This window comes from Antechinus flavipes, chromosome 4, assembly GCF_016432865.1.
Source record: "Antechinus flavipes isolate AdamAnt ecotype Samford, QLD, Australia chromosome 4, AdamAnt_v2, whole genome shotgun sequence".
NCBI lineage: Eukaryota > Metazoa > Chordata > Mammalia > Dasyuromorphia > Dasyuridae > Antechinus > Antechinus flavipes.
In genome coordinates this window covers 288,813,999-288,835,636 of record NC_067401.1, presented here as the reverse complement: position 1 = coordinate 288,835,636, position 21,638 = coordinate 288,813,999, and the positions used below count along the sequence as shown (strand labels likewise).

Below are 21,638 nucleotides of genomic sequence, written 5' to 3'. Positions count from 1 at the left end.
GAGGGGGTGGAGGGAGGGAGGGGAAAAATCGGAACAGAAATGAGTGCAAGGGATAATGTTGTAAAAAAATTACCCTGACATGGATTCTGTCAATATAAAGTAATTATTAAATAAAAATTTTTAAAAAACCCAAAAAAAACCAAAAAAACAATGTTATTGTATTTCACATAGTTAAATGTTTCTATGATGTATCCTTTGGTTCACTCATTGTTCAATATATCATCATTAAATCTCCATAAATCTGTCTTGCTTTTGCACTTTGTTTTGATTACTAATCTTACTAAGTTGTGTTCTGTAAAGTAGTTCTCATTTTTTACATTTATTTACAATTTCTCTATGTCCTGATACATGGTCTGTTTTTATAAAGGCAACATGTAGTATGAAGCAATATTTATATTAATGATCTCATTCAGAAGATACTATAAATCTTTTAGCTCTAAAATTTCTTAACATTTTATCTAGTTTGACATCCTCCTTTTAATTACCTGTTGAATTTGTCCAGCTTTGAGAATGGATCATTAATGTCTCCTATTTTGTTGTATTACTCTATATTTTTACAGTTGTTTAATTTTTTCCTTATAAATTTTGGTATAATACCTTCTGATAGATATTTATGATACTGCTATTGATTAATTGTCTGGTTTCTTTAAGAATAATATAAATTTCCTGTTTATCTATTGCAATTTTGTATATTTTTAATTTTGTTTTACCAGACAGCATTATTGCAAATCCTGATTTTTTTAAAAATTATTTTTTCGAAGCATATGCATGGATAATTTTTCAACATTGACCCTTGTAAAACCTTATGTTCAAATTTCTACCCTCCCTTCCTCCCATCCTTCCCCTAGATGGCAAGTAATACAATATATATTAAACATGTTAAAAATATGTTAACTCCAATATATGTATACATACTTGTATAATTATCTTGCTGCACAAGAAAAATCAGATCAAAAAGGAAAAAAGTGAGAAAAAACAAAAAGCAAGCAAACAACAACAAAAAGTGTGCAAATACTATGTTGTGATCCACACTTAGTTCCTCCCTTTGGGGGTAGATGGCTCTCTTTATCTCAAGATCATTGGAACTGGCCTGAATCATCTTACAAATCTTGCTTTTTAAAATTCTCCTGATACATAGTAAATTTTATTCCTGTCTTTCATTTTGATTCTGTTTCTTGTAAACAATAGTTTGTGGGATGTTCTTATGTGTTCTTGTCATTTTATTAGATCACTCAGTCCACTTACATTTAAAGTGATAAGAATTGGGTTTATGATTTTCTTCATGTATTTATTTAGTATTTTTTTTTGGGGGGGGGAGGGCTGAGGCAATTGGGTTTAAGTGACTTGATGGTCACTGGATAAGGATCTCCCTTTTTAAGTGCCAACAGTCAAATTAAAGTTTATTGACAATCTAAAAACAGGGATCCCTAAAAATAGGGATATTTGCAGTATGTAGGGCCAAGAATGAATTTGGGGCTGATGGAGATTATTAGGAGGGGCAAGAGGTATAGTGCTATTAGCATATGTTTTTGGGTGACGGTTGGTTTAATAGGGTACATATGGTGGGTAAATTTACCTCTTTGAGAGGTAATTAGAATGTGGAGTGAATAGAGGGTGGTGATTACTGAATTAATACCCAGGAGAATAAGTGAGAAATTAGATCAGGAGAATGTGGTTATAATTACTATTAGTTCTCCTAAAAGGTTGATGGAAGGGTGTTGGAATCCTTACAAAGTGTTAACTCATTAGAGTTGATAAGAGACAATAATTATCTAATTTAGCACGGTTCAGTATGATTGATCTGATCCTACGAGGAGATGTTATGGGCCAGAACTTGAAACAAGGTACTAAGTGGAATTGAGGAGACAATGTTTAAATCTAGTTTAGCATTGATTTAATCATACAACAAATAATGGTTTCCCAGTGATATAAGGATTGGTGTATACTCAGTGTGGGGCATATAAGTAAGAAGCTCTCAGGGCCAAAGAGCACCCTGGGAGATACAGAAGCCCACAAGCCCACTCTTGGAGGTAGAGTCAGATTTATTCCATCTTCCACCTTTGTGCTAGCTGGAGGCTGAAGAAAGCAGAGCAAAGGACAAGCTGCAAGAGCTCTTGGAACCAAGCAGAGAGATAGGCCTCTAAGAAAGCTAACTGGGCCCAAGGAAAGAGATAAGAAATAAATGTTTGGATTTTATGAGCTGGCTGTATTTGGAGTGATTATTACTCAGAACCGAAACTAAGGCTGCCTCCAGAAAACCTCCCAAAGAAACCTGCTCCCACGGAGAACCATTATACATACTACAAAAGAAGAGAATACCACAGAATGGGGTTGGGCTAGGTTAGCAAGGCTTGCTAATAATCATCAGGCGCACATAAGTGGAAGAATTATTTAGAGACCCCAAGTTAGGATTAAGGTTCGGCTGTGTGTGCGTTCGTGTTGGCTAGGCAGAATAGGACTGAGGAGGTGAATCCATGGGCAATCATTAGTACTGTGGCTCCTTCTTGCCCTCTTTATGATACCTTTCCATTGTCATTGCAGAAATAAGAGAGAGCTTCCCAGGACAGAGCATTAATTTTTAATTCTTCGGCTATAAAAGTTTCATCAGTAGGTGACAAGTCTACTGGTGATATATCTCACCAAGATTAACTAGGCTGGTCCTTCTTTGTATTGCCAAGCTCTTACTCTAAGCCTTTCCATCGGAGTTTTCCTCCCAGAGTCTAGGCTTGGCTGGAATAGCTTCAGTTACTCAAGGATACCTCCACCCCACAGGGAAAAAATAGCATAGGACTATTGTGAACAACAAAAAAAGATATCCAAAAACATTTTAAGTGATATTTTTGTAAGTTAATGGGCACATATGCAGTCATATTTTTCCTCATTTTGTGCAACTACAATGTTGAAAACTGAGGAAAAGGAAGGCATTTGAAACAGGTCAAGGAGTATATAAGCAGACCTCCATCAAAAAGTCTCCCACAGAACTAAATCAAATGAAGATGGCCTAGCTGTACCAGATCTAAAACTTTATTATAAAGCAGCGGGCACCAAAAACATTTGGTATCAGCTAAGAAATACAGTACTCAATCAGTGGAATAGGTTAGGTTCACAGGACAAAACAGTCAATAATATAGCAATCTAGTGTTTGACAAACCCAAAGACCCCACCTTTTGGGATAAGAATTCACTATTTGATATTAAGTGCTCTTGGATAGGCCAAGATAATATATTAAAGATGACAATAATAGTAACAATACTATTGTCATCTTTATTGTCATCTTTATTATATTCTCTCGGCCTAGTGCTATACCAATCAGACTCCCAAGAAACTATTTTAATGACTTAGAAAAAATAACAACAAAATTCATCTAAGAGGAACAAAAGGTCAAGAATTTCAAGGGAACTAATGAAAAAAAGAAATCAAATAAAAGTGGCCTAGCTGTACCAGATTTAAAACTATATTATAAAGCAGCAAAACCATTTCATATTATTAAGAAATAGACTAGTTGATCAGTAGAATAGGTTAGGTTTACAGGACAAAATAGTCAACAACTATAAAAACTCCAGCTTTTGGGATAAGAATTCACTATTTGACAAAAACTGGGAAAAATGGAAATTAGTATGACACAAACTAGGCATGGACCCACATTTAATACCATACACCAAGATAAGATCAAAATAGGTCCATGATTTAGGCATAAAGAATGAGATTATAAATAAATTAGAAGAACATAGCATAGTTTACCTCTCAGACGTGTGGAGGAGGAAGGAATTTGTGACCAAAGAAGAATTAGAGATCATTATTGATCACAAAATAGAACATTTTGATAATATCAAATTAAAAAGCTTTTGTACTAATAAAACTAATGCAGAGAAGATTAGAAGGGAAGCAATAAACTGGGAAAACATTTTTATAGTTAAAGGTTCTGATAAAAGCCTCACTTCCAAAATATATAGAGAATTGACTCTATAAGAAATCAAGCCATTCTCCAATTGATAAATGGTCAAAGGATATGAACAGACAATTTTCAGATGATGAAACTGAAACTATTTCTACTCATATGAAAAGGTGTTCCAAATCATTATTGATCAGAGAAATGCAAATTAAGACAACTCTGAGATACCACTACATACCTGTCAGATTGGCTAAGATGACAGGAAAAAGTAATGATGAATGTTGGAGGAGATGCGGGAAAACTGGGACACTGATACATTGTTGGTGGAATTGTGATGAATCCAACCATTCTGGAGAACAGTTTGGAACTATGCTCAAAAAATTATCAATCTGTGCATTCCTTTTGACCCAACAGTTTCTACTGGACTTATATCCCAAAGAGATCTTAAAGGAGGGAATGAGACCCACCTGTGTAAAAATGTTTGTGGCAGCCCTTTTTGTAGTGGCAAGAAACTGGAAACTGAATGCATGGATATCATTTGGAGAATGGCTGAATAAATTGTGATATATGAATGTTATGGAATATTATTGTTCTATAAGAAATGACCAGCAGGATGATTTCAGAGAGGTTTGGAGCGACTGATAAACTGATGCAAAGTGAAATGAGCAGAACCAGGAGATCATTATACACTTCAACAACAATACTATATAATGATCAATTCCGATGGATGTGGCTCTCTTCAACAATGAGATGACTCAAACCAGTTCCAATTATTCAGTAATGAAGAGAATCAACTACACCTAGAAAGAGAATTATGGGAAATGAATGTGGACTACAACATAGCATTTCCACTCTTTCTGTTGTTTGCTTGCATTTTTGTTTTCCTTCTCAGGTTTTTTTACCTTCTTTCTATATTCGATCTTTCTTAAGCAGCAAGATAACTATATAAATATGTATTCATATATTTAACATATACTTTAACATATTTAATATGTATTGGACTACCTGCTAGCTAGGGGAGGAAGGAAGGAGGAGGGGAAAAGTTGGAATAGAAAGTTTTGCAAGAGTCAATATTGAACTGCGACATATTTAACATATATAAGACTGCTTGCCATCTGGGAGAGGGAGTGGAGGGAGGGAGGGGAAAAATTGGAACAGAAGTGAGTGCAAGGGATAATGTTGTAAAAAAATTACCCTGGCATGGGTTCTGTCAATAAAAAGTTATTAAAAATAAAAGAGTCAATATTGAATATTGAATTTTAATATTGAAAAAACTACCCTTGCATATGTTTTGTAAATAAAAAGCTATTTTAAAAAAAAGTCTCCCACATTTATTTCAGGGAGAATCATAACCTATATCATATCTTGGTATCCATTACTTTAATCTGATGATAGTAAGATTAGATAGTGAGCTGCAGATTCCCAGTGCAGTTTAGATTGGATCAGGAAAGTAGAGGAAAGTAAAGAGAAGAAGCACTCAATCTAGACATAATAAAATAATGAGGGCACAAGGAGAAAATACTGAAGGGTAGATGAAATAATGAACCTCACTTTGGATAGTCATAGATTAACATAAAGGGAGGAAAAAGGGAGAAAAGAAAAATGAGAGAGGTACTAAAATGGAGTACTTTGTCTTTTTTTTTTTTTTTTTTTTTTTTTTTTTTTTTTTGTGGGGGAGGCATTTTTACTAAATCCCTAGTGGTAAGATTATATGCTAATGATTAAGAAATGAAGATTAATTTTGAAGACTGAAAAACCTCAATCTAAATCTTTACTCCAGTTTTTATCTCCCTATTCATTCTTCAATCTTCCTCCATTGGGAGAAGCTCGATTCCCATAATTAGCATGGTATTTGAGGAATTTTTTCTTTGCTCTCACACTCTAACCGCTTGCCCCTACCTTGATTACTGGACTTTCTGGAAGCAATCATATTCAAATTTACACACACAGGCTCTGTTGAAAGACGGAGGGATGAACTCATGGCAAATACTGGGTGAGCTGACAAGAAGCCATCACAGACTAAAGTAGGAGAAGAAACATTTCACCCCAATTTAGAACTAGATAGCATTTAAAGAAGCACTTCCTAAGTATAAATAGCCCAAAAGTCATGTTATCCCTGAGCATTAAAAGAGATATTTGGACAAAAGAGTATGAATATTATGACCTTAATCCTTCAGCTAAAATTTCTGTACCAACTGGAAAAAGCATCTTCAGAAGATACAGAAACAAACAACCTTACCTCAATATCAGAATGCCCACATAGAACAGTATTATAAATATATTTCTCCAGTATAGTGAAGACTAAGGGGGTTTGGGGGAATTGAGTATGTTCTGTTCTGTTTGACATTTTATGAGTCTAAATGTTAAAGGGCAGCTGACTGACTACCTTTGGAAAAAGTGATATACATTGATGGTTCCCAACTACAACTTAGGTAGAGACAAATAAGCCTGGAAAGTAAAAAATCCCCATAATGACATATACCCTCAATATCAGGTGCTCTGAGTTATATTAAAGTCTGTCTCCTTTGTTAGAATATTATTTCTGTTAGACTATATTATTTTACAAACCCTCAGCATTCTTAGAAGTGAGTTTAGAAGAGTTTAGAAGAACTGCACCTTGCACAGATTATTTCTATCCTTAAGCTATGAGCCTGAAATAGGAAACACTTCTTGAAAAAATTATCAGCTCCTCTAATGGATCTCTCCACCATCTGAGACCTGCCTACTTTTTATTTTATCTCCCACTATCTCTGCTCTCTTCTCTAGCCAAATACTTTGTACCTCAATGTATCTTAAACTTTCCTGCTACTAATGCCTTCATCTCCTTTCTATCAAAGTTGTTTTCTTCATTCTTTAAAATCCAAGTCAATAATGAATTGATGCTGTCAAGTAAGAGAACATTGTATACAGCAACAATAATATTATAAAATGATCAATTCTGATGGACGTGACTCTTCAACAATGAGGTGATTCAGGCCAATTCCAATAGACTTATGATGGAGAGAGCCATCTGTACCCAGAGAGAGGACTATGGGAAACTTAAATGTAGATCAAAGCATGGAATTTTCACCTTCTTTGTTGTTTGCTTGCTGTTTTTTCCTTTCTCGTTTTTCCCCCTTTTCAATCTAATTTTTTTTTGTTCAGAATGATAAATGTGGAATAATGTATAGAAGAATTGTATATGTTTAACATATATTTGATTAGGAGAGATCAAGAATCCAATGTTTGAGGCTGAATTTGAACTCAGGTCCTCCTGAGTCAAGGGTCAGTACACTACCTAGCTACCCCTATGCCTACTTTTTGATCAATAAAATACTTCCAAAGCAAAAACAAAAAAAAACCATATTTGGTTACTTACTTTCTAGGAAAGAGGATGGGGGAAAGGAAGGAGAAAAATTTGGAACACAAGCTTTTGCAAGGGCAAATGTCCTATCTTTGCATATATTTTGAAAATAAAAAGTTACTATTTAAAACCCAAGTCATATATCTTAACTCAATTGACATTTGTCATATAGTGCATCAAACTGTATTTATAGATGCCCTTACTCTTAATCAATCTTAAGCTCTTTGGAAGATCAATCTTGTGAATCATTGTATCCTTCACACATTTTACACAACTTTACACATTTTGGGTGTTCCATAAATATTTAGTGAATATTATTGAATTTAGAAGTTGAATTGCTAGTATCTAAAAATCACACCTGACTTTTTCTATTAAAAAAACCCTAAAACTTGCCTCTTTTGTGTTCATAATGCTTTTAGTTGTGAAATGCATGTCTTTCCAACTAAAGATTTTATGATTCTCTAAAGAAGAATTTATAAAATAACAATAAATTCAATAAAGATTCAATAAGAGAATATTTTCCAATTGACATACTACAGTTAGTGATGGTCTGAGTCTTTGAAAATCACTACATTCCATGTGAATATAAAGGACAAGAAGAAAAACTCAAAAGTAGGCACTGTGACAAAGGTGTGCCAGAATGCTAATAGCATAATGAAGTTCTTTAAATGTTTTGCATATTAAAAAAGAACTATCCATCAAATGAGTTGAAATATGGCTTAATAAATAGGATAAACTAGTAACAGACAAAAAAGTTTCTGAAAAATAAGACTTTATTATATACCAAGCATTATTATAAACAAGATAAAATGCATCCATGTTCTTCAAGGTACTTACTACACCATTTTCATGTAAATAGATTAATTACCATCTCACTTATCTAACTTTTGCTAATCTGGAATGGTTTGTTAAACAACCTTATAAAATGATCCTCTATAATTCCTTACACTACAAGAATAAGGTATATAAGCCAAATGTTATAGAATGAGAAGAAAACTAAATTTCTGCTCATCATTTCAAGATAGAACAGAATCAAATACAGAAGCCAGAGTCTGGAAATCCCAGGTTCTTGCCGGATATACCCCCTATGTGACTCCTAGGCAAATCACTTAACCTCTGAAGGCCCCTCACAATTCTCTAAAATTAACTTGAGGGGAGTGGGGAAATAGAGAGGAGATAAAGGATGGGGATTACATTGACAATATAGAAGACATTTCCTTATTTGGAAAAAAGGCCAAATCCTTGGTACAGAACAAAATGCCTTTATTAAATTAGCAAAACCAAATAACACTTTCTAGTAACTACTAGAATTCCCTGATTATCCTCTTAGAGGAAAGGGCATAAAACATAGCCATGTTTTGCTCAGGATCCCTTTTCTGAAGCTCCCAGAAGTCCTTTAAAACCCCTAAAAATAGTGCCTTCATCTACATACAATAAATACCCACTTTAGCCAAAATCTCTAATTTAGAGAATCTGAAGGAATTAAAAAAAAAAAAAAGAATTATCTAGTTATTGCTCAGTCCTGACTTATCCAAATATATCCAGTTATAATCTGTGTATGGCCAAAAGTCATGGAATCCATGAATAACTAAAAGCTATACACTCAATTCTTCAAAATCAGAACTCTAGTTATGTCCATGCCTAGAACCTACAGGAATGATATCACCTGGGAGTGGCTTCTAAGGCAGGCTCCTGCGTTTCCACAGAAGTAGAATCTTCTTCCATCTCAGAAGAAGGGCTATCAAGAAGAGGACCAGCATCCTCCATTTCTAAGTGTTCTGATTTTTCCAGTTCATTGCCCATGCCCGTGTTCTCTTTGGCTTGCAACTCCTGGTCTTCCATTTCCAAAGTTTTGTCTGGAGCTTGAGCTGCAACTTCCTCATCTTCCTTCTGATGTGCAAAGCTACAAATCATGTTGGGTCTGTATGAAAAATCATTGTCCTTGATCTGCAGCCATTCTACACCACCTATTCCAGAAAAGAAATAATTATGCAAAGAAATAGGGATGGGGAAGTGAAAAAAGTTATAAATTAGCATTTCCCTCAATTCATAGAATCTTAAATTGATATTCCCAAATAAACATGTCAAAGGAAAACCATAACATTTAACACGTTAAGGCATACGTGCCACTGATCATGAGTGTTCATCTAAAAATCTTGGAAATGTAAGAGTGAGTATAGTGAAAAATTACATAAAGCCAAAAAGAAAAAGAAAATCCATTTATCTCAAAAGACCAAAAACAAAAACAGAAAAGTACTTAATTACTTGTCCATCACAGATCTAGACATCTCCTAAAACTATCTCTGACACTAATGATCTAGTCATCAAATCAAATCATCATCTTGATCATATTTTGTGTTCTTTGAAACATGATACTGTTGACACACTCTCCCATGCCCACACTGTATATGCTCTCTTCCCTTAGTTTCTGAAATATAACATTTTCTCCTGGTTTCCCTATTCCCTCACTCATTACTTTATCTTTTTTTCCAGCCCTTAAGTTACAACATTCTCTATGTCATTCTGTGGCTTTAGACTGCCTTTATGCAGATCTAAATCCTCAGTTCTAGCTATTTTCCCACATATCAGATACAAATACCCAAGTAGCTACATGACATAAGTGTATAAACTTATAGGATGATTTAGAACATTTCTGAAATATAACATTTTCTCCTGGTTTCCCTATTCCCTCACTCATTACTTTATCTTTTTTTCCAGCCCTTAAGTTACAACATTCTCTATGTCATTCTGTGGCTTTAGGCTGCCTTTATGCAGATCTAAATCCTCAGTTCTAGCTATTTTCCCACATATCAGATACAAATACCCAAGTAGCTACATGACATAACTGTATAAACTTATAGGATGATTTAGAACTGAAAGAATCATCAAGATCATCTAGCCCATGACATGGCAGGAAAATATAATGATAAATGTTAGAGGGCATGTGAGAAAACTGGGACACTAATGCATTACTGATAAAGTTGTGAAATGATCCAACTATTCTGAAGAGCAATTTGGAACTATGCTCAAAGGGCTGTCAAACTGTGCGTACACTTTGATCTAGCAGTGCCATTACTGGGCCTATATTCTGAAGGCAGTATAAAAGAGAGAAATGGACCATATGTGCAAAAAGTTTGTAGCAGCTCTTTTCATGGCGCAAAGAATTGGAAACTGAGTGGATGCCCATCAATTAGAGAATGGCTGTATAAGTTATGGTATATAGTATATGGTATATGGAAAGACTTACTTGAACTGATGCTGAATGAAGTGAGCAAGACCAGGAGAACATTGTATAATAACAATAAGATTATGTGATTATCAACTATGATACCCTTAGCGTTTCTCAACAAGATGGTGATTCAAGGAAATTCAATAGACTTGGGATAGGAAATGCCATATGTATCCAGAGAGAGAACTATGGAAACTGAATATGTATTGAAGCATACTATTTTCACCTTTTTTTGTCTGTTTTTTCTTTTGTTCTGATTTTTCTTTAACAACATAACTAATTTGGAAATATGTTTAAAATAATTGTACACATATCACCTCTCTCAGATTGTCTACCATGTTGGGGAGAGGGAATTAAGGAAAGGATAAAAAATTTGGAATGCAAAATCTTAAAAAAAAAATTAATGTTGAAAACTATCTTTATATGTAATGAGAGGAGAGGGGTGCAGAAATTATCTAATCCAATTCCTTCAGTTTATAGTTAAAAAAAAAAAAAAAAAAAAAGATAGGGGGAAGCTAGGTGGCATAGTGGATAGAGCACCAGCCCTGAAATCAGGAGGACCTGAGTTTAAATCTGATCTCAGACACTTAACACCTAGCTGTGTGACCCTGGGCAAGTTACTTAACCCCAATTGTCTCAACAAAAAAAAAAAAGAAGAAGAAGAAAAAAAGTCAAAGAAGAAAGAGAAGACTTGCCTAAAATCACAAAGATAATATGTAATAGAACTGGAATTTCCAAACTAATGTCCTCAAATTCAGGCATCTCAAAACTCAAATGTCCAAAAAGCTTCTTTCCCTTAAAACTTGTTTCTTCTTTTACTACTTTAGTCAGCGTCACCACTGTTCACCTAAATTTCAAAATTTAAAATCTCAGTGTGATATTTTGATTTTCTTCTCATCTGTGTATATAAAGATTAAATTTTTTTCAATACTACCTTTGTAATTATTCTCAATTTCCCTATTCCTTCTTCCACTTTCTTAGCCTCACTGTTATCCAACTGAACTATTGCACTAATTTCTTAAAGATCTTCTGTTTCTATTCTTTCTTGGCCGTCTCCCCACTTTTTTAATTGCTGCCATCCAGATCTTTTTTCATAACTCTGATATGCCACTTCTTTGCTCAAAATTATTCAACAGTTATCTACCATAAAAGTTAAAAGTCCTTTGCCTATTATGGCACTATCCTATCTTTACAATCTTCTCCTATCATATCCTCTCCTTCACTCTAAACTCCAGCCAAACAGAACTACTCAACACACCCTATGTTTTCCCAATTTAATGTCTTTTCCCATACTATTTTCTATCCACAGTATGCTTTTATTACCTCTGTCTAAGCAATTCTTAACCTACTACAGGAAACATTTCTCTGGTTCCCTAACAGAGTACTTTGCAACTCTTTATTGCACTAATATATGTGTGTCTATAAATAACATATTATCAAAACATTTTATCTTCCCTACCACAGAACTCTAGAAACCAATTCAAATATAATTTCTCAGTAAGCAATGAAATAACTTGTATGATCTTCAGAGATTATCCTTCAGAGATTGAGGTTTAAATCTGTAGGTTAAACCTAAACTTGTACAGTGTTCATAGCTCTTTCAGTAATTATCTGAGACAATATGCTTGAATTAATTTCTAAATATTATCCAGACATCAACATATTAGTTCCTTGAAGGTAGAAACTGTTTTTGCATTTTTTTGTTGTATACCCATCTTTAGAGCAGTTCCTGATACAGAGTAAGCACTTAACCATACTTTTTGACTGATTGATATAAGTTCAAATCACTATTTTCTGAAAATGATGTATATACCAACCTATATTTTCTTCTCCCTCCTTCTTCTCAGTCAGAAGTGTTCTTGTCATACTGAGCTTCTTCATTGTGTGACACTTGTATTTCAGCTCTGTTTTATGGTTACCTTCTGCATCAACTATAAACAAAGTTACCTCAATTACCACAATGCTCAATTTTATATAATCTTAACCTGAAAAATCAAGAGTAATCACTTACCCTGGTCAGTATTTTCTTCAAACACAACACAGGTCCCAAGAGTATCTACAGGAAAAGTAGAGGACAATTTATTGAGAAATAAGGTTCTTCTCGCTCAGAAAGTCATAATTAAAAAGGAGTTTCTGACAGTGAACTACTCCTACCTTCATATTCCCCCGCAAAGACATAGCTGTCCACTTGAAGAATAGGTCTCTCTGTGTCAATGCCCTATGAATTGAACATTATAAAATATAGTCAAAAGCTGGATTCAACAGGCTACCTTGTGGAAAACCTTTAATGCACACAAACATCCTTCAAGTAAGTACTCTAAGAAATGATGTTATTCTAACCATAGTAGTTTGAGTCCAGATAATATTTCTTTGGTGAATTTTCTATATACTCCATATAAAGCCAACTCTGAAAGATTAAACTAAAGGATGGTTAAATAGCTCTCAGCAGTACCAGTTTATTAAAGGAAGGTATAGTATAAGTGATAATTCACTCAGCAGCAAATAGTCAGTCAATAAACATTTAATAAGCCCCTACAATTGCCATGCACGGTGTTAAATTCTAGAAAGAGGCAAAAAGTAGTTCCTGCCCTCAAGGAACTCACAATTGGGGAAATAAATAAGCAAATAAATATGTTCAAATAAAGTACAGACAGGATAAATAGGAAATCAGTAAGAGGGTTTGAGAAAGGCTTCTTGTGGAAGATGGGATTTTAGTTGCGAATTAAAGGAGACCATAGAAGCCAAAAAAACAGAGATGAGGAGGAAGAGTGTTTTAAGCAAAGAGAATAGCCAGAGAAGATTCCCACACTTTACATATCTTTTCCTACTCATTGTCTCTCCATTCTTCTCAATGTTTATCTGTTTCTCATTCTCTTCATTTATCAATCCTCCCCCTATTACTCCTCTTCAGTAGCAGCCCAAAACTATATGCATTTTATATTTTTCTATTCTTCATGTAAATTGTATTTCCTATTCTAACTGTAAAAGGACAGAACTCTAAATATTTTATATTTCTCTTAAATAAAATTCTGATATGTGGCTCTCAAATAATTTTGATATTAGTAGATGGAAAAAAGGATTTATCTTAGAGAAAAAAATGAGTGACAACTCACTCAGCAACAAATAGTGACTCAAACCTAAAACGTGCTTGCCCTAACTTAAATTATCTGATATAGATGATTGTTCATTTTAAAGATCTGTAGAAAAAGAAAGTCCACAATACTTAATCATGCTGTACAATAATTTTCTATTTTAAAAATAATTATAATCTACCACCTACAATTTTACATAGCAACTATCACACTTAACACAGAAATTTCCTTTAAACAAAATTTAGGGACAATATAAATATTTAGCAGACAAAGCCTTTGTGATCACTGCAGCTTACATCTATGCAGTTCAAATCGTTCCTTAGTCACTTACTGTATTGGTGTGACATTGACCAAGTCATTTCACCTCTGAACTTAAATTTTCCCATCTGCAAAATGATGATGTTAAGAGCACCCACCCTCCCAGAGTTGCTGAAGATGCAATGAGATAATTGTAAACCACTTCTCAAACCTTAATGTGAGTTACTATTATCATACTTAATGGTGTACCAAATGCTTTACTAACAAAATTCCTGCAACATAGGATTCAGAACAAATATGAATTCTTATTCCCATTCTGCAGAAGAGGAAACTAAAGTTCAAAAAATTGTGACTATGCCCAAACTCAGAACCAGGACTCAAACCTAGGTTTACTAAATTGAAGTTGTATTCTTTTTTCTTTTTCCTACATTCTGCAGTTAATAAGAGTTTAATCCTGTTTTTAATTTAGGAATGCCAGACACATTTAATTTATAAAATGCCAGACACTCACCAAAATTTTGCATTTGTTTCCACATCTTGTTAAAAACTCTGAATCAATAATGCCAGACAATTCCACCATGACCAATTGCTCCTGGAGGGGAAAAGGAAAAGGTGTTAAAAGCTATCAGTTGACAAAGTAGATTCCTATTTTTTAAAGAACAACAGAATAAATTCTGTACATTAATTCAATGGACTATTACTATGATATAAGAAATATCAAACATCAATACAGAGAAGCATGAAACTTGTGAGGAAATAATTAAAGTCAATAAAATAATATACATAACTATAAAAATGTAAATTAAAAAACTAAAGAGTAACTAGGATAAATATTACAGAATTATGAAAAACAAGTAGTCACAAAGAAGAGGTATAAGAAGATACCTCCCTCCATTCTTGTAGAAGCAGGAAATCCTAGCCATGAAACATTACATATATTTTCTTTTTTAAAAAAATTATAGCTTTTTATTGACAAAACATATGCATGGGTAATTTTTCAACAGTGACCCTTGCAAAAACTTCTGTGGTTTCTCCGTCTTTCCCTCCACCCCTTCCCTTAGATGGCAGGCAGTCTCATACATATTAAACATGTTAAAGTATATCTTAAATACAATATATGTATACATATTTGTACAGTTCTCTTGTTGCACAAGAAAAACCAGATTCAGAAAGGTAAAAATAACCAGGGAAGAAAAACAAAAATACAAGCAGTCCACATTCATTTCCCAGTGTTCTTTCTCTAAGTGTAGCTGGCTCTGTTCATCACTGATCAATTAGAACTGAATTGGATCTTCTCATTGCTGAAGATATCCACTTCCATCAGAATTGATCCTCATACAGTATTGTTGTTGAAGTGTATAATGATCTCTTGGTTCTGCTCATTTCACTTAGCATCAGTTCATGTAAATCTCTTCAAGCCTCTCTATATTCATCCTGCTGGTTTCTTACAAAACAATAATATTCTGTAACATTCATATACTACAATTTACCCAGCTATTCTCCAACTGATGGGCATCCATTCAATTTCCATGTTACATATATTTTCAAATGTTTTTGACATACTAATGGATTTTATTAATTTTTTTCTTCTTCCTCTTGATAGTTTTTTTTTCCTTTAAAAATATTCTTTGCCATATAGGATGTCCTTCTGAGACAGGGGAGGTGAAAGAATATTGGAAGAAATTTAGATGACGTAAAAACAAAGCTATCAAGAATTCTTTTTAGAAAGCTTGCCACAGTAGTACAGGAAAGCACTTTCAGTAGAACTCTGCCATTCACTATGTACGTAACTTCCTCTATACAACAGACAAAAATTCACAGTCCTAAGAACACAAATCAACATGTCACTCTCTTTAAACTTCACTGACTCCCTACTGCCTTCAGGATTAAAAAAAAAAATCAAACTTCTCTGGCATTTGAAGCCCTTCACATCCAGCTCCAATATGTTTGATATCAATTTCTCTATACTGTCCCTCACTCATTCCTATTCTTGCCATTCCTTCTCCCAGCTTTGCATCCATACACCAGTTCTTTATAACAACCATTTATTTAGCATCTATGTGTCCTGCACACTGTAAGTGCTAGGGGTACTATACAAAGATAGTACAAAGATAGTCCTTGTTCTCCAGGAATGTCTAATGGACAACATGCAGAAACCTAGTTACAAATTAGATATATGATAAACAGCAGAAACCTTAAAAGGAAGATACTAGAATTACAAGAAATGAATAAGGTGGAGTTTTAGCTTAATCTTGAAGAGAAGTCAGGGAATCCAGTCAAGAGAATAGCTTGTGAAAATGTATGAGAAGAAAAGTATAGTAAGAAGACTAGTGTCATTGAATCTCAAGAGTTCTTGGAAAAATAAGGAGTTAAGACTGGAAAAGTGGCTAGGTCATGAAGGACTTTTTTATTACGGGGATCAAACCTGCTCTTTAGTAAGATCATTTTGATAGCCTATTTAAGGCAGGGAGATGAATCAGATAGAGTAGTCCAAGCATGAGGAGATTCAGGCATGTACCAAAGTGGTACAAAGAGAAGGGGGGCATGTACTGGAGATGCTGCAAAGGTAGATTCCACAAGACTTAGCCAAAGATTGGAAATGGGAGACCAGCAAGAGCCAGAAATCAAGGATACCTAAGTTGCCAGCCTGAATGACTGGGATGATATGATATCCTCAATAGTAATAGGGAAATAGGAAGAAGAATGGATTTGGGGAATCATGAAGAATTCAGTTTGGACATGTTAAATTTAATACTCCTATGGAAATCTAGTTTGGGGTATCCTTTACTTATCTCTCCCCAATTAGATAGTATAGTAGATAGAGCACTTCACTTGGAGTCAGGAAGACCCATATTCAAATCCAGCCTCAGACACTTACTACCTGAGTGTTCACTTAACCCTGTTGCCCTCAGTTTTCTCATTTGTAAAATAATTTGGGAAAGAAAATGGCAGACCAATTCAGTATCTCTGCCAAGAAAATCTCAAAAACAACAAAGTTGAACACAATTGAATCTCTCTAATTAGATTCCTAGTTGCTTTTAAGGCTCAGCTCATAACTCTTCCTATAAGAGGCTTTTCCTGACTGTCCCAGTTGCATTGCTCCCATATACAGAATTTTACAATTTTATTTATCTTTGGATATGTTTCTGCTTTCTAGAATGTAACCTTCTTGAAGGCAGAGACTCTCTCATTTCCCTCTTTATAGCTCCAGAATCTAGGAGAGTTCCTGGTACACAGTTATCACTAATCATGCTTATTGTCTTGACCTGACTGGAAGCCAATTACATCAATGTACAAGATAAAGAGTGCACAATTTGAAGCTATAGGTCTGAGATTAAAATTATGTCCTTTTCTGTGTGAATTTAGCAAGTCATTTAGCAACTCTAGCCCTCATCAGTAAAAAAAAGTTTTTGACTGGGTAATTCCTGAGAATCCTTTTAGTTCCAATAATCTTCATAACTTTCCCATGGATTTTATCAGGAAATTAAAGAAAAAGTCATCATAATTCTACACACCACATATTTTCATATCAAATTAAATTCTAAGCAAAATGATCTTACAATAATTTCACTATGACTTTTGCCTTTTGATTACAAATGCACATTTAGGACAAAGTATTAAGTACAATGGGAAAGGATGATGAATAGAAGTCAGGAGATCTAGACTAGAGTCTTTTTATTGGCTAGTTGTATGCCCTAATCAAATCATTAAAAAAAAAAAAAGGTTTAATTATTTTTATCTGTAAAAAATAAGCTTAAATTAGTATTTCTCAAAATATGTTTTGCAAAATTTGTTCCCTATAGCTGTAAATAAAAAGGTTTCTTGAAAACACCCTTGATGCTGGTCATGTTTTCCAAGGAAAAAATAAATTAAAAAACTTTCATTCTAAGCAAATGAATCAAGTTTTCTAAAATACTATACTGCACTGCAACATTAAGTTCTGATAGATCCAGGCAGGAAAAAAATATGAGTTGCTCATATCTAACATATATAGGACTGCTTGCCTTCTAGGGGAGGGGGTGGAGGGAAGGAGGGGAAAAATCGAAACAGAAGCGAGTGCAAGGGATAATGTTGTAAAAAATTACCCTGACATGGATTCTGTCAATATAAAGTTATTATTAAATTAAAAAAACATATATATGAGTTGCTTTCATAGCAAGAGGTAAAGATGGTCACACTGGTACCTAAGACTTTTAAGAGGTGGAAAAAAAGGAGTCCAATCTTATGCTGATTTTCTAAGGGTGAATTTCATAGGGATAGATAATAACAACAAATAGATGAACTTTAAGCTATATCAAGATTTTTTTTAACTTTTTCCACTTTTCATCCAAGAAATTTTTATAAGACTCAGGGTATATAGGTATACAAATCAAACATTTACTGATAATAAATCGTTATTTCACAACTGCCACATACAATGAGTAGAGCCTACATGGAGGGACTAATGGTTTAAGAAGGTAGGATCTATGTGACCAGAATACCATGATCAAACAGAACGTTCTAGATATTTTGCAAGGATGAAAGTTTTAAACTATTTTTGCATGTACTTTGAAAAGAAAAAGCCATTCAACAACAAGATTATGTGTTGATTAATTCTGATGATCATGGCTTTTTTCAACAATGAGGTGATTCAAACCAATTCCAATAGACTTGGGATGGAGAGAGCCATCAGCAGCCAGAAAGATGTCTGTCAGAAATGAATATGATCACAATATAATTTTTTAAAATTTGCTTGTTTTTAATTATTTTTCTCATTTTCCCCTTTTTCATCTGATTTGTCTTGTGCAGCATGGAAAATTTGGAACACAAGGTTTTACAACTATCTTTGCATATATTTTGAAAATAAGACTTATTTTAAAAAACAAAAAAGAAAAAGCTATTATTAAAAATTAAATTTTGTCCCAATTCTTCCCGACTTGACCCCCAGACTAGACCAGCATTTATGACTTTCACCAATAGTCACCACCTCCCTTAGAACCATCACTAATCCACCTGAGAACCATTAGATAGCAACCCCTGTACAGGAGCCCCGGAAAAGGGGTAGTCTTTTCTCCCCGAATCACCAGTCCGGCTTCCAGCCCCACCCTCACAGCGGTCATCCGGGGAAACAACTCCTAGAGAGAGGGGAGTAGTGACCCTAAGTGCCATTCAGCAGGCAGTCGAGCCGGCCTAGCCAAAGAAGAAAATACCAAGACAGTCACGAGGCAAAGTGCGCGGCCGGTTAAAGCACCACGACCACTTTGGCCACTACCTCCGCATGGGTCCCGGGAAGACCCTTTATCCTGGGAGGCCAGTCCTGGACGTGCAGCCTGGCGATGCAGCTACTTAAGAGTCAGACAGGAGCATCCCGGTAAAAAGTCCCGGCCCACGTCAAAAGGTTCCGCATCAGCTACTGATAGGAACAAGGCATTAAGAGTTTTGTCTAATGTATACTTATTTTGTATTTAATTTATACTCTAATATATTTACATGTATTGGTCATCCTGCTATCTAGGGGAGGGGATGGGGGGAAGGAGGGGAAAAATTGGAACAAAAGGTTTGGTAATTGTCAATGCTGTAAAATCACCCATGCATATAACTTGTAAATAAAAAGCTACTAAAATTAAAAAAAAAAAAAAAGAGTTTTGTCTAAGGACCATAGGTCCTTTCCATCTGACTCTCCCTAGAATGGGAGCGCCTTGAGAGTGGGGACAGCCTTATTTTTCTATCTGCAGCGCAGCACATTACAGTGTTACTCTGTCGTTTTTCAATAGTGTCCGACTCTTTTTGACTCTGGCCACTTACCTCCTCTTCATCCTCCTCCTCCTCTTCGCGCCCGGAAGCTCGTTCATGCAGGGGGGCAGCCGCCATAGTCCTCGGGCTTCGGGTTTGAATTGCTTTCCCCCCTTCCAGCTGCCCCCACCAGTGTCACGTGATCGAGTATGCCCTTTCCCCGCCCCTCTCGTGCGCCGCCATCTTGGGGGCGGGCTTCTAAAAAGTTACTTCCCTGTTCTCAGGTTCCGGTTCCGTCTTTTCCGTCTAAAGAATCCTCCTGGGGCGAATGCTTGTGAATTCTCCTCCTCGAGTTTCTCCCTCTTTAACTCTACATCTAAGTCTCTTCTTACCGGGCACTATCCGCCTGAGAAAAGTGACGGACCACGGGCAGGGTTTGCTGATCGGATTGGCCAAGCGAAGCCCCTGCCGAGAACACGTTTACTGAGCAAGCATGTATTAAGTGCCTACCTCGTGCTTTGGGAACTAGTCTAACTTGTTAGTCAAGGCAGCAAGCATTTATTGAGCACCTACTGTGTTCGGGGAAGGCAAAAATAGGGTTTCAAACATCCTAGACTGTATATACAGTTAACACACGGTGGCGGGTGAGCCTCCCACGGGGAAGAAACCAAAGTGGGAAAGAAGCCTGAGGGATGAAGGGTTAAACGGCTTGGGATCGCATAGTTTAGTCCCCAATTTCTGACTTCACTGCCCCCCATTCTCTCAAGTCAACTAGCCTTTATTAACTGTCGGACTCTTCTAATCGCTTGGATTATCCCCATTCCTCCAACCAAGCGGAATCAGCGCTCCACTTGTCCCCGGATCAAGTGGGACATTAGATGCGTCGAAAGGGAGACGAGTTGAATCAAGGGAGGAAAAAAAAAAAAGACTGTTGCTGTTACACAATTCAGTAATAACACTTGTTAGGTCAGCCAAAACTGAAATAATGTAAAGTGCTTTATAAATGCTGATTATTATCATTACATCCCAAATGGCCACAGAAATTGGAGGAAAAAAATGACGTGTCCTTGCTTACAATAGTTTACAATCACAGGGAGTCAGGAGGAGTCCACGTATAGAGAAGAATAATATAGGCTGTCCCATGAGGGGCCAAAGCAAAATAAATAATGCTCTGATACAATTTTAAACAAGTTGTAGTCATTTTCAGCTAGAGAATTAGGGAATACTTCATAGCACCTGAATTGGGCTAATAGCTTTCTGTCTACTGAATATTCTAACAAGGATATTAAAAGAAAAAAAAAAAAAAGACATCCTTTGCCTATCTGGCTGAAGATAGGCAATCCTTCTGGTTTACATTCAATTCATGGCAACTCCATTCCAGATAAGATTTTAGATCCTGAGATATAAAGCAAAACGACTGAAGAAAATAACTTCAATTTTGACCAAATTTCTAGTTACCTATGATTTTAAACATAATGTTTATGTCAGAATTATAAAATAAATGAAAAAGGTAATCCTCTTACGAGGATAATCAACTACTCCAAACTGGGTTAATACAATTCCAGTACGTGAGAAATGGAAGTGGTTTAAAACTCGGTGTTTTAAACTCTGCCACTAGGGGGAGACAAATGAGTTAAAAATAACGGTAAACCTGCTTTTAAAGCACTTGAAAATAGTAAGATATGTGAAGATGTAGTTCATCTTAAATCATTATTTCAAAGATCCATCATTTCACTGGGGTGGACAGACAGATAATTTCTCTTGTGCTTTATCATTGGGGTGGACAGACAGATAATTTCTCTTGTGCTTTATCATTGGGGTGGACAGACAGATAATTTCTCTTGTGCTTTATCATTGGGGTGGACAGACAGATAATTTCTCTTGTGCTTTAGCAGACAGTCTTACCAAATTGTTAGGGTCAAACAAAGCAAAGCAAAACAAAACAACCCAACAAATCTCTTGCCCACCTTTCTGGTAATGATATTTCCTGAATTTAGATAGACTGTTTTATAGATGATTTAGACTTCTAACCAGAACAAAACCTTTCAATTTGCTAGGGAACTTGGGTCCTACTGACTTAATTTTCAAGAATACAGACTCTTTTTCTTAGAT

At 35.2% G+C, this 21,638-nt stretch overlaps 1 protein-coding gene across 1 annotated transcript; it reads right to left on the bottom strand.

Annotated features, from left to right (window-relative positions):
• Positions 1-7,990: 7,990 nt before the first annotated feature.
• GTF3C6 (general transcription factor IIIC subunit 6) lies at positions 7,991-21,618 on the bottom strand. Its single transcript, XM_051997544.1, has 6 exons — positions 19,599-21,618; positions 14,326-14,406; positions 12,619-12,682; positions 12,476-12,520; positions 12,282-12,395; positions 7,991-9,202 (listed from the first exon to the last, which is right to left on the bottom strand). Exons 1-6 carry the CDS (start codon positions 19,662-19,664, stop codon positions 8,898-8,900), a joined length of 675 nt encoding a protein of 224 aa, XP_051853504.1. The 5' UTR covers positions 19,665-21,618; the 3' UTR covers positions 7,991-8,897.
• Positions 21,619-21,638: the final 20 nt, after the last annotated feature.

What these genes read in the sequence shown, in the direction of transcription:
- GTF3C6 (XM_051997544.1), bottom strand. Translation starts at nt 19,664, where the DNA reads ATGGCGGCTGCCCCCCTGCATGAACGAGCTTCCGGGCGCGAAGAGGAG. An exon ending in CTTTGCGGGGGAATATGAAG is followed by an intron (nt 12,521 to 12,618) that starts GTAGGAGTAGTT and finishes CTTTTCCTGTAG; the next exon opens with ATACTCTTGGGACCTGTGTT. An exon ending in TGAAGAAAATACTGACCAGG is followed by an intron (nt 12,396 to 12,475) that starts GTAAGTGATTAC and finishes CTTTGTTTATAG; the next exon opens with TTGATGCAGAAGGTAACCAT.